The sequence below is a fragment of the Otolemur garnettii genome, unplaced genomic scaffold (genome assembly GCF_000181295.1).
Source record: "Otolemur garnettii isolate 467f Iridium unplaced genomic scaffold, OtoGar3 scaffold00013, whole genome shotgun sequence".
Classification (NCBI taxonomy): domain Eukaryota; kingdom Metazoa; phylum Chordata; class Mammalia; order Primates; family Galagidae; genus Otolemur; species Otolemur garnettii.
The window spans coordinates 23514918-23527510 of record NW_003852408.1 but is presented as its reverse complement, the minus strand read 5'-3'; the positions used below and the strand labels follow the sequence as shown (position 1 = coordinate 23527510).

The following is a 12593-nucleotide window of genomic DNA, read 5'->3' as shown; positions in this document are numbered from 1 at the left end:
AATAGGACCAACAGCTCAGGGAATGCATGTTCAATCATCTTTTACATCCGGAAAATTAGAAAACTGAGCTAAACATTACACATGTCAGAATATGCTTAAAATAGTTTGCATGATTTAGCCTCACCAAAACAAGATTTTTATCATCCCTTCACATCATCGGTGAAAACTGTTTTTATCCAGAGGGAATAGCATGGTACACAAAAACAGCTTAAACCAAAATTTCATACGTTTCTTTAATGTTGAATTTCAACAGTAGGATAGAGCACTGCTTTGTTTTTAAACTGTACATGTACTTTGTCCCCTGAGAACCTCTGGTTAGACTTTTTATACAATAAGCCATTTCATTAAATATGGTTACAGTCCCAATTTAAGACCTTAATTGGACACACCCCAAAACAGCATTTGTACAAGTTACAGCCAATTATAAGTCCTCCCTCTGGTTTCTCTTCTGTGCTTTGTAGATATGTACATCTTTTTCGGGATCATAATGAACCTTATTCACAGTAAAGTGCCTCGCCAACATCACTAAGAAGTTGTTATCCCGTTCATAGCGAATTCGGCAAGCTAAAAGGATCACAGAGTGATCACTACAGAGATGTTCCAGTGTTTGAAGAAGATCTGTGAATGTTTCTTCTAAATATATGATATCAGCTCCAAGTATCAGGTCAAATTCTCCAGGTGAAAAACTCCCCAAATTTTGTCCCCAAGTCAGCTCCTTAACAACAGCTTTGGTTTGGATGTGAGGAGGTAAGTTGGCTTGAACATTTGATTTAAGAAATTCTAATGCTACTTTTCGATCCGTGATAGTCACATGAGCACCTACAGTGTGGGACAAAGAAAAAGTAATGTGCACATCAGTACAACTCTTAACAGGCAGAGAGGGGATCAAGTCAAACGTCGGGTGTCTTGACATATTCCACCTGACAATTCAGAGTGTCACCCTCATGGACAGCTGTAACCAAGCAATAACTACTGCCTCCTTCAGCACCGTCTGTGGGTTCAGTGAACCTCTGATTTGCCGCTTTCACAAACCTGCTGTCTGAAGTTGTGCCTCTCCACTGCAGTTAGAAAGTGACAGAAGCTGATGCTTCTGAATTCTGCAAGCAGAACTCGCCCATACTTCATTCATTAGGTCAGGATCTTCAATCAGTAGGCCTTAGGGCAGTGGTTCTCAACCTTCCTAATGCTGCGACCCTTCAATACAGTTCCTCAGGTGACCTCCAACCATAAAATTATTTTCGTTGCTACTTCATAACTATAATTTTGCTACTGTTATGAATCGTAATGTAAATATCTGATACGTGGGATGGTCTTAGGCAACCCCTGTGAAAGGGTCATTTGACCCCCAAAAGAGTTGTGACCCACAGGTTGAGAACTGCTGCCTTAGGGTAAAATGGAACTGTAAAATGGAACTTTCAAAAGAATGAAAACTCGGGGAGCAGACTATTACTACAAAAATAACAAGATACGTAAAAACAGAAAAAGGCTGTTTTGTAGGGCTAAAGTTTTAAAAAGGATCAGTTAAGAGATAAACAGGCTATTAAGAAATCCAGTCCACCTCTCCTCATGTTGTTATGAAGCCACCACCCTATGTTTATGTAATACACATATAATCACTGAAAAATTGTAAACTTATAAATTACTGAATTGTATTAAAGTAATGTAAGTGAAAATGCTAGATCGATGATGTTAAGTGCTAAGCTTCTACATGCAGTGTAGAAAATTAATGAGGCAAATTTTTAGAAATCTGTTTCTTGTGTAATGATGAACACAAAGACTTAATTTTTTGAACCAACGTGGATGAGAGAAGACTGAACTGTAGTTATCCTTAAGTTACCCTTAAGGCAACCACACACAGCAAGGTCTGATAAGCCTCCTCTATGTGGTGGGAACAATATCCTAAGTGTAATCCTGTTTTGTTTGGTCCCAGAAGCTCTGAATTTAAAATTACATTTCACTCTTTCATGAAATTATTTCTCACCTGCATCCTCCTTCAGCTGGTAATCTCCACAGGTGTCCCCCCAGGAGGCCAGTCCAGCTGCTCTGGCACCACCTCAGCGGCAGCTCACTCTCAGTGTTTATCTTCACATGTAACACTAAGCCAGTATGCGACTCCATTTGACATGTGCAGTCCTAATGTGTGGTGCTGATGAAAATGGCTAAGTTGTTAGATTCTACAAGCCTGCACCTACCACTTTGACCGTTCCTTGTGACAGTGTCTTGCCTGATGAGCAGATCAGGGTTTTCATTTCTTCTGATGACAAAAATTAGAGACAGCCTTTTCCTAGTTTGACTTAGAACTTTGTGTCTGGACTTCTTAATCCACAGAACACTCCGCTGGCAATGCTGGAGTGATCTAGCCTTTGACATATTACCTTGGTCTTCATTTTAACAGCTCTTTAAAAGATATAGGCCTTCTCTGTCTGTTCCAGGTATTTAGGAGGCTACTTTTAACACACTTAGGTATCCCTGAAGTGTGAACAGGATCCTAATGCCAGCTGACCATCCCCCATAACATCCGTCAATTCTACAAATACCACTAGCTACCATCAGTCATGGGACAAAAATCTCTACTCTCATACAGCTTACATCCAAGGGAAGAGACTAGCAATAAGATGTCTTTTAAAGAACAGACTGTCCAGTTATGTTAGTGACACTTACTAATGAAAAGAATGAAGCAGGAAAAAACAAGAAACATCAGGAAGGGAGGAGGATACGACATCTTAGATCAGTCTCTCGTCACTGAGAAGGTGACTCAGGTAAAGGCCTGAAGGGAGTGAGGGAATAACCAAATGCACATCAAGGGGAAGAACTTTCCTGGCAGAAAGAGCAAGTGCAAAGCCCTAGAGGGGCAGGCAGGGAAGCTGGAGTGGCTGGAATAGAGCAAGCAAGGAACAAAGTTGCAGAAGATGAGGTCAGAGACGCCGTGGGAAGGGAGGCTGGTCATCCAGGACCCCACAGGTCATGTAGACCATGTTTAGAAAACACTTTGGCTTTTCCTGAGGAAGCCACTGGAATCCACTGGAAACTACTGAGGGAATGTATGAATGGTGTGACTTAGGCTTTTACAGAATCTCTGGCAGTGGAGCAAGGTGAAAACCAAGGAAAGCAGTGAGGAGGACGCCACAGTGGTCCCCAGACACCCTCCACAAGCCATCTCCCATCCATACCCAGCCTGCCCACAAACAAGCCGCTCACTCCTGGCTTTCAGAGCTCGCTCCTTACTATTTACTCAAGTTTTATCCCCCAGATGTCCATTCCTGAACCTTATAGCTTTCTCCATGTTCTGTTTGGGGTTTGGGGTTTCTTGCTTAACTGGGGTCAGGAGTGCAGAAGATGCCTTAAGTCTCTCATTTATTCCATCAGTGTCCTTTCCATCTTTCCTTCCCTAGCAACTTGCAGGGAAGAAACAGACCATTTGTCTGGTAGATTTCACTGACTACATCATCTGGGTGGTTTAGCAGTGGGAGTCAAGAAGGTGGTGAGAGTGACTACATGGACAGGGATACCAACTCAGAACAAAGGAGGAAGAACACATTTGGAAAGCATTCAAGACGAGTTTGGGTTTAAAAAGGCATCGTTGAGATACTGGGAAATAGCCAGGTAAAGATACCCAGCTTTCAGTTAAAAACACAAGTCAAAAGTTTAGTGGAGATTTGCACTAGACTTACAGACAAGTAAAACACACTGCCCTCCTGCACATTGTATTTTAAGGCAGTGATCCCAAGGCTTGGCTGCCCATCAAATCACATGGAAAGAAGCTCTTAAAATCCAGATTCCCTGATCCCAGCCCAACTTACAGAATCCTATGTTCAAGATGAGATATTTTTCTTTTGTGAATACAGTAATCCCCTTCTATCTACAGGGGATACGTTCTAAGACCTCCAGCAAATGGCTGAAACCATGCAGAATATCAAACCCTATATATACTTTGTTTTTTCCTATACACATGTATACTCAGGGTAAACTTTATAGTCATAGTAAGCAATTAATAATAAAAAATTATAATAGAATTATAACAATATACTATAATAAAAGTTGTATGAATGCACATACAAAATGTCTTCTTGCACTGTACTCACATATTTTCAGCCTGAGGCTGACAACAGGTAACTGAACAATGAAAAGCAACCACAAGAAGTAGTTCCCAAGTGGCATGGAGACTGGGAAGATTTTCAAACTAAGAACCAGGGTTTGAGACTCACAACTGGATTCAAATTCTAACCATTATCCATTAGCTTTGTGACCTTGGGTAAATTACCCTCCATTAAGCCTTCGTTTCACTACATTTTTTCTTTTTCTTTCTCTCTTTTTTTTTGAGACAAGGTCGCATTCTGTCAGTCACTCTAGAGAGCAGTTGCATCATCATATCTCACTACAACCTCAAACTCCTGGGCTCAAGCAAAAGTCCTACCTCAGCCTCCTAGGTAGCTGAAACTATAGGCATGTGCCACCAAGCCTGGCTAGTATTTTTACGTTTTGAATGGACAGGGTCTTGCTATCTTTCCAGGCTGGTCTCAAACTACTGGACTCAACAGATCCTCCTGCCTCAGCCTCCTGAAGGGCTAGGATTACAGTCATGAGCTACCATACCCAGCCTATTTCACCACTTGAAGAGAATTCTGAGCCAGGCAGGGGCACTGTGCGAATGAGAGATTATAAATGCACAGCCCTCAGAACACAGGAACTGTTCAGGAATTAGCAACTGGTTTTTCATTTTCCCCCCACAGTGTGCTCTGAACACACTCAAAGCTGATTCTTCTTTTAACAGGAAATTCTTATCACCTACTTTTTTTGGCTTTTTTCTTTACCACTCCCTTCCATCAGATTTAGAATGTAAATCCTCTCAAGACCCCTGTCTGCCCTACTGCAGTGATCCACCAGGCATGTGGGAGATGCTTCCTGAACTCAGGAATAAACAACCAAGTATACGAACAAACAAAAATACTTTCAAAAAAGTAACAATCCCTTTCTCACACTTCAGAATCACTACTTGTTTGGTTCTGTTCCTATTTTATTTTTTACTTATTTTTAAGAGACAGGGTCTCTGGCCGGGTGCAGAGGTTCATGCCTATAATCCTAGCACTCTGGAAGGCCAAGGCAGGTGGGCTGCATCAGCTCAGGAGTTCAAGACCAGCCTGAGCAGAAACAAGACTCCATCTCTACTAAAAAAAAAATAGTTGGGTGTCATGGCAGGTGCCTGTAGTCTCAGTTACTCAGACGGCTGAGGCAAGAGGATTGCTTGAGCCCAACAGATTGAGGTTGCTATGAGCTATGACTCCATAGTACTCTATCCAGGGAGACAGAGTGAGACTATCTCCCCCTCCCAAAAAAGAGAGAGACAGGATCTCCCTCTGTCACCCAGGCTGGAACACAGTGGCACAATCATAGTCCACTGTAGCCTCAAACTCCTGGGTTCAAGAGATCCTCCCACCCACCTCAGCCTCCAGAGTCACTGGAATTACAGGCATGAGCTAGCACACCTGACTCTTTTTTAAAGAGATTAACTTTTCTATACCATCAAGTTTCAGTACTGAAACTTCTCCAGCCTAATACTTTGTAGTGATTACAAACAATGAGTATGAAAATCAAACAGTGGCAGAGAAATGCTAATGACATGTTAAACAGAACATCATTTGTGTATGTGTGTGTATATGTATATACACACACACATACATATTACCAGAATTATAACTATGATTAGAAATACAGACGGAGAAAAAAGAGAAGAAATATACCAAAATGCTAACTATAATTACGTCGCAGAGTCATAATTAGAATCATTTTTTCTCCTTCTTTACAATGCTTTTAGGTTTCTTTTTGTAATAGTTAAATCAGTTTTATAACAAAAACATTAATTTTCACGATCTTCAGAAAGGCTGCCATCTCTTATTCTAGAATTCTCTGAGTGTCCAGCATGTACCAGGTGCTGCATAAGGGCCACGGACACACAGAATGACCCTGGTCCCGTTCTCCAAGAGCCTCAGCCTGCCAGGAGAGACAGACCCCATGAAACAACAGCCTACAACAGATGTCGCAAAGCTGGGACAGAGGTGGGATGCTCCAAACACTCCAGGGAAAGAAAGGTGTCGGCTATGCATTCTTTGGGGGGGGGGGGCAGGAAAGGACTCGGAGAGCAGAGTGAAGCACACGTCTCCCAATCGCAACAACACTGTGCTATTCTCTAACCCACTCACACAACCAACCAAGTCTTTTGTGGCAACAACTAACTAATCTCTCACTTCTGTGATGATACTTAAATATCTTATTCATAACTTTCCCAAGCCCAGAGATTTCTAGATCAGCAATCAACACTCACAGAACATTTCTTTTGTGTCAGTCAATGAGCTAACAGAGTGCTACACACACTCACATTCGATCCTCCTCCCTCTCGATACTATTATTACCCCCATCGTGCAGATGGTGCAATCAAAGTGTACAGGTTAAGCCACTTGCCCAAGTAAGAGTTAAAAGAGGTATCAAAACCAAGTGTAACTAGACATGTGCATGTTACCACATTAACACGTCGCTACACCAGCCAGTTAAGTTTTACAGTGAGCCCTTGTTCTCAGAAGGATACAGAAATCTCACTCCCCCTTCTAGTTACCTCTTCTCTTATCAGCAGAAAGGGAAGTTGTTATCATCAAAAGAAAATACTTGGGCTAGTTTAGAACACCAGATCTCTAATGATCAGGACTTCAGAAAGTGAGATTCTCCCAGAGTGACAGTTTCACTTGAAAAATGAAAACTAAAAAGAATACCTAACAAACAGGGGGGAAGATATAAAGCTTGCCTGAGAAAGAAAAAGGCAGTATACCAGCAAAGGCCTCCTCATCAATGACTTAAGTGCTGTAGCTGCCAACAAATGGAAACCTCAACAGATTTATACCTACAGCAGAACCTCTGTAAGTCGACCACCCGAAGGACTGCAACAAACTAGTGGTCAACATCAGGAACTAGGCCATAGTACATGTTATACATACCCAGTTTATGCAAGTTGGGTCAATTTAAGGAGGTGGTCAATGTAGGGAGGTGGTCAACCATTAAGGTTCTACTGTACTTTTAACCACCATCCCTGCCCATGCTCCCCATCACAGTTTAAAAAGTAATGCCTAAGTAAAAAAAGGACTACTGAAAAAGAAATGAGTTCTTATTGCTGCTGGTCAAGTAGACTTGAAAAAAATTAAAAAAATAAAAGAGTTCCCAAAAGAAAATCAGAACAAAAGAAGGACTTTAGCAGGTCCTAGAATACCGGCACATAATGTGATGAATTCAAAACGCTCTGGAAGCTCAGATCCTGACTACCAAAATGTGGTCCGAGAACCATCACCACTGGGAGCTTGTTAGACAAGTTCTCACCAGGCACAGCAGCTCACACCTGTCTAGTCCCACCCACTTGGGAGGCTGCGGAAGGAGGATCATCTGAGGTCAGGAGTTTGAGACCATCCTAGGCAACATAATCAAACCTTATATCCACAAAAACTTTTTTAAAAATTTGCCAGGCATGGTGGTGGTGCACATCTGTAGTCCCAGATGCTCTAGAGCAGTGGTTCTCAACCTTCCTAATGCCACGACCCTTTAATACAGTTCCTCATGTTGTGGTGACCCCTAACCATAAAATTATTTTCGTTGCTACTTCATAACTATAATTTTGCTACTGTTATGAATCATAACATAAATATCTGATATGCAGAATAGTCTTTGGCAACCCCTGTGAAAGGGTGGTTCAAACTCCAAAGGGGTCGTGACCCACAGGTTGAGAACTGCTGCTCTAGAGATTGGGGTAGGAAAATTGTGCACGTCCAAAAGTTTAAGGCTGCAGTGAGCTGTGCAGTGATCTGTACACCCACCTGGGTGACAGAATGAAACCCTCTTTAAAAAAAAAATTTGAGAAAGAAAAAGAAATAGAGGTTCTTAGACCCCACTCTAGACCCACTGAATCAGAACGTTCACTTTAACAAGAATTCCAAAACTGAAGTGATGAATAGTATACACAGAATCTCAGAAGCTGGTCTAGCTTTCTCATTGAATAGCTTGAACTGTATAAGTCAGGTAGAAAAAGTCAACAGTGAATAGAAATAATGAAGCTTAAAAATACTCCAGGCCTAAATTAATGTCTATATACCAAATTGTAAAATGATAAACCTTGATATCAATTTAGAACTGTGTACTGTTAATACAATTTTTTATTTTATTTATTTTTGAGAGGGGGTCTTACTATACTGCCCAGACTAGACTCAAACCTGGGCTCACGTGAACCTCTTGCCTCAGCCTCCCAAGTAGCTGGGACTGCAGGTGTATACCACCACCACCACACCTAGCTAATGCAAGTTTTTAACATAAGCTGTCAGTACAAGCTATACTGGAGCTGACACTTCCTAGAGGGGAAAAATCAGCAAAGTTTCCTCAGCTATAGAGGAAACTGCTCTATCTACCTCCCAGGATTAAATCCAACAGTGTATGGAAAAGAAAGCAGAAATAGAAATACTTCAAAATCATTCTACTTAGTCTGGATACCCCTGATAGTAAAATTAGAAAAAATATATTATTATATTTTTAACTATATTTTTTAAGTATATTTTTTAATATAATCATATTGCTTTTAATAATATATTAGTTGAAAAAACAAAATAAGAAGTTAACCGATTATTCTATAATAGACATACTTCTATCTGATAATGGGAATGTTACTTTCTTTGCATTATTACTATTACTACTGCCTAATATTTCATTGCAGCAATTGTCTGATTTCTTTTCTGAATGTATTTATCTTCTTTCGTTCTTTATGAGGTTTTTGTTCTCAGTCCTTATGTTAAATATTATTGTCATTAAATTTAGCCTTTTAATTCTGTGAAGGCAAAAGTGGAAACCTAATATACACATGTATATGTAAGAAAAATAAACTAAAATTAAAAACAAAAGCGCCTTAAAATTTAAAAAAATTAAAAAAAAAACTACATACATGGATAAGATTATTCCCTTTGAAATCAAAGTCACCTTACTATCAGCATCACGGAATTGAGGAGGGGAAAGCAATCTCCAAGAGCAGTATGAATTACAGGATGAGAGGGGGAGAGGAATCAGCCTGTTAGCCTTACTGGAGTTAAGAAGAGTAGCAGCAGCTGGCCCATAACACATTAAGTACAGGGGAAAGAAAAGAACCTAGTAAAGGCAAAGCCAACAATGGGTTTTGTGCTAAGAAACCAACAAATGCACCTCTCAAGTTCTGCTCATTAAACAGTAAGCCAATGTATCACACTCACCCAGGAGGGCAGCCACTATGCCCACCAGCCCCGTGCCAGCACCCAACTCCACGGCAGAGCAGCCCCTGAGCTCCACACCTCCCATCTCCAGATACGTGGAAAGAACGATGGCCTGAGTCAAAACACAGCATGATTATGATTAGGTCAACCAATGCATTAGTTTGGCAGGAAGAGACCACGAGTACACCTTCCCCTCTCCCGCTGCAAGGTTCAATTCCCAGTTTAACAACACAGGCGGGAACTCAGCTGCTGTGTATGGTAACCTCCCAGAGTAAGCAGACACACCATATCCAAAGTCCTACAGCTGTGGTCAGGGAACATGCCCTCACAACATGGGGTCCTGCTGAATCTACAATGTTTAATTTGTTACTGTAACAGCACTTAAAACTTACAAAACTGTTACACTTGAAACTTAACAAAACTGTTCTGGCAGAACTGACATGAACAATCTCTGATCTCCTGTGAAAGTCCCACAGGAGTATCCAACCTTTTTGCTTCTCTGACGCACACTGGTTGTCTTAGGCCACACATTAAATACACAAACAAAAACCAATGAGCAAAAAAAAAAAAAAAAAAATTATTATTCCATGAATAATTGATTAATTTTCCTGATATGTGCCACCAAGGATAAGCAAAAAAGTCCTCAATAACCCATATGCAGCCCTGGGCCAAGGGCTGGACATCCTAACTCCAGTTTCTTAACCAAGCTTAGGTCAGCACGGCCTTTTTTCAGAGGAAAAAAGCAGCCCAGTGCCTAAAGTTCCCTGAGCTGCGTCACTGACGGCCACTGCCCATAGAGGGACCTCACCATATGTTTTGAACATCAGAAGGTAAGTTTTGGCCAAAGTTTTTAGATACTAATGTGTGAATTTTTGCTTATGATCCTATAAAAAAAATCGTATAATGTTTACTTTTACGATAATCTATTTTTCACAGCCATGTATTTTAATTGGCAATTTCTCTTGTTGGTGAGCATTTAGGAGGCTTCCCATTCCTCATTATTACTCATCTTTACTGTTATGAAGCTAGTTCTCAGGAAGTTACCTTGGACAGGATTGTAAAAGTGGCACTGCTAGGTTAAAATATGTTAAGATTTTCATTCCGAAGTGTTTTGCTAACATCTCTAATACAATGCCAAAACAGTCTAACTGTACAATTTATGTCAATCATTTATTCAACATAAATGAGCTCCCACTGAGTCCTAGGAGTGGCGCCAGAAGCGGAGGGCACAAGTCATTATCCTCAAACAGAACAGTGCTGGGACAGAAAGAAATAAAAAAGCAAGTATAATTATGCAATGATAACTATGGAAAACTTAAAACACATGATCTTCACTTTGGGCTTTGTCATTTTACAATACTCTCTGGCAGTATTTTAAAAAGAATAACTCAATGAGCATACAAAGCAGTCAGGGGCTCCTGCTGTTCTTCCATCTTCTCTTACCTAGGGATAATGACTGGGAAGTTATTAACTTTCCTCAGCTTTCATTCACTCACCTTTAAAAGCAATCTATGTTGGCAGAAGGGACAAGGGGAGTGTTGGTAAGGGTTAGGGGTTTGGGAGTGGCAGCAATGAAAAGGTTTTTAAATTGAGGTGGTGATAGGTGCACTATTTTGTGAACTGAATTTTTAAAGCCCTCACGGAATTGTGCAGTTTAAATAGGTCAAGTATATGAATTATATCGTTTTTTTCTTTTTAATAAACACCAGTCTTACAAGCAAATGTGGACGTTTTCCCCACCCCCAACCTGAAAGGGCTTACTACTTACCGCATCCCAAACCACTGCTGCGACTCCCAGTTGCCTCCAGTCCTGCCGGATCTGGATCGTGTGGTTTGCAAAGGAGAAGGTGGCAAAAGGCTTGTGGAATTTCTGCAACCCCACTCCCGCGGTCTCCTCATAGGGCACCAGAGCCATGGCACCTGCATCCAGCCCTCTGCTCAGACCTGTCGGGCAAAAGAATCCTGGGTGATGTTCTGGCCAGAAAATTTTGTTTAAGGTTGTTTTACAAGTTCAAACGAAGAAGAAAAGAAACAAGTGGGGGGAAGCCTTTGTCTAATTTCTTTTGCATGGCTTTTCCTCGAGTCTTATGGGGAGTGAAATTTGGCTCTTAATTTGTACCAATGGATGTCTCTCGGCAAAAGGCCCACAGCGTTTCGACTCCGAGGCCCTATACCCCGCACCGTTACCACGCGGTGAATTCGGAGCTGCGTACTCGGGAACGCCGCGGCGGCCGCTGAGGGCCCCCGGGGCAGTGGAGAAAGTAGCGCTTTCTAAACTGCTGGGACCCGCCTGGACCGAGCAGCAGCCGGCCGAGAGGCTTGGGTTCTTTTGTTACTGTTTTGTTTTGGTCCATCGGTGCGTTCAGTAGTGACAATGGAACCCAACCTTTACTTAGACTAGGTATTAATATTGATTATCCTGCCTTTTGATACCAGCCACAAAGATACGGTCGACGGTGTTCCATCTCCTCGACACTGAAGGTGAACGACACTGGTAGGTCCGGGGAGGACTCGGCGTCCTCAGCTCTGAGACCTCCCCAGACCCCTAAAACTGAGCCCCACCCTCCCCGCCAAAGGGTCGACAGGTGTGCCTTTCCTTCCGGTGGGCCCAGGGCTCCGGCAACCTGCCGGGCGTGGGAGTGGGAGACTGGGGGGACGGCCACCAGGCCCTTCAGGCCCGTCAGGCCCTCCAGGCCGCGCGGGGCGCCCGCTGTACCCCGAGAGTGCCGGCAGTCTCCCTGCGGAAGGCCAAAGGCGCGCCGCGATCGCCTCCGTGGCTGGGCCGGGAGATTCTGGGGACCGAGGCGCCGCCACGCCAGTACTTACGGCTCCGGAGGCGGCCCCACGTCGCACGCGCGCCACGCTTTCCCCGCCCAGGCTGGTTGCGGAAACCCCGGCCCTTAAAAAGCCAGACAGCCCAGAGGCGGCGCACACGCGCTTCCGGAGCTCCCGGCGCGCCGGGGGTGGGGTCGGAGGGCGGCCGGGGCCGGAGGGCGCTGCGGGGCCCGGCCTCGCTCCTTCTCTCTACTTAAAACTACGCCCTGGCGAGTCAGCGAGTGGAGAAAGTTCTCTCCGAAGAATGCATGGTTATCCATTTGTCCCCGTGTCATCAAAGTGGGGTCCGAAGCGGCGGAATTGGCTGCTTGGTAGCCATCGAGTGAAAAATCACACAGCCCTTATCTACCGCGCGAACCAGGAGCCGGCACGTGGCGCCCGGGCCTGGCTTTAAAATGCAAGGAGTGCACGATGAGGCCGGCGCTGTGCGCTTGGAGCTCCGGGGGCTGCCCGGGCGGCTCCCGTATACCCCGGTGCCCTCGTCTCCCTCCCTCG

At 43.3% G+C, this 12593-nt stretch overlaps 1 protein-coding gene across 2 annotated transcripts; it reads right to left on the bottom strand.

Moving 5' to 3' along the window:
* Positions 1 to 247: 247 nt before the first annotated feature.
* On the bottom strand, positions 248 to 12167 carry METTL21A (methyltransferase like 21A). 2 transcript variants are annotated; one of them, XM_003784995.3, is made up of 4 exons: positions 12090 to 12167; positions 11032 to 11207; positions 9264 to 9375; positions 248 to 819 (listed from the first exon to the last, which is right to left on the bottom strand). In XM_003784995.3, the coding sequence occupies exons 2-4, from the start codon at positions 11176 to 11178 to the stop codon at positions 422 to 424; spliced, it is 657 nt and encodes a 218-aa protein (XP_003785043.1). In that variant the 5' UTR covers positions 11179 to 11207; positions 12090 to 12167; the 3' UTR covers positions 248 to 421. The 2 variants fall into 2 exon arrangements, with proteins under 2 accessions (XP_003785043.1, XP_023366217.1); XM_023510449.1 differs by lacking the exon at positions 12090 to 12167 and adding an exon at positions 11980 to 12061.
* Between the last annotated feature and the right edge of the window lie 426 nt (positions 12168 to 12593).

Bases quoted from the DNA above. Each gene is read 5' to 3' on its own strand.
- METTL21A (XM_003784995.3), bottom strand. From the start codon at position 11,178: ATGGCTCTGGTGCCCTATGAGGAGACCGCGGGAGTGGGGTTGCAGAAA. The intron at 9,376-11,031 runs GTAAGTAGTAAG...GTTTTGACTCAG, and splicing joins CAGCAGTGGTTTGGGATGCG to GCCATCGTTCTTTCCACGTA. The intron at 820-9,263 runs GTGAGTGTGATA...CCCACACTGTAG, and splicing joins CATAGTGGCTGCCCTCCTGG to GTGCTCATGTGACTATCACG.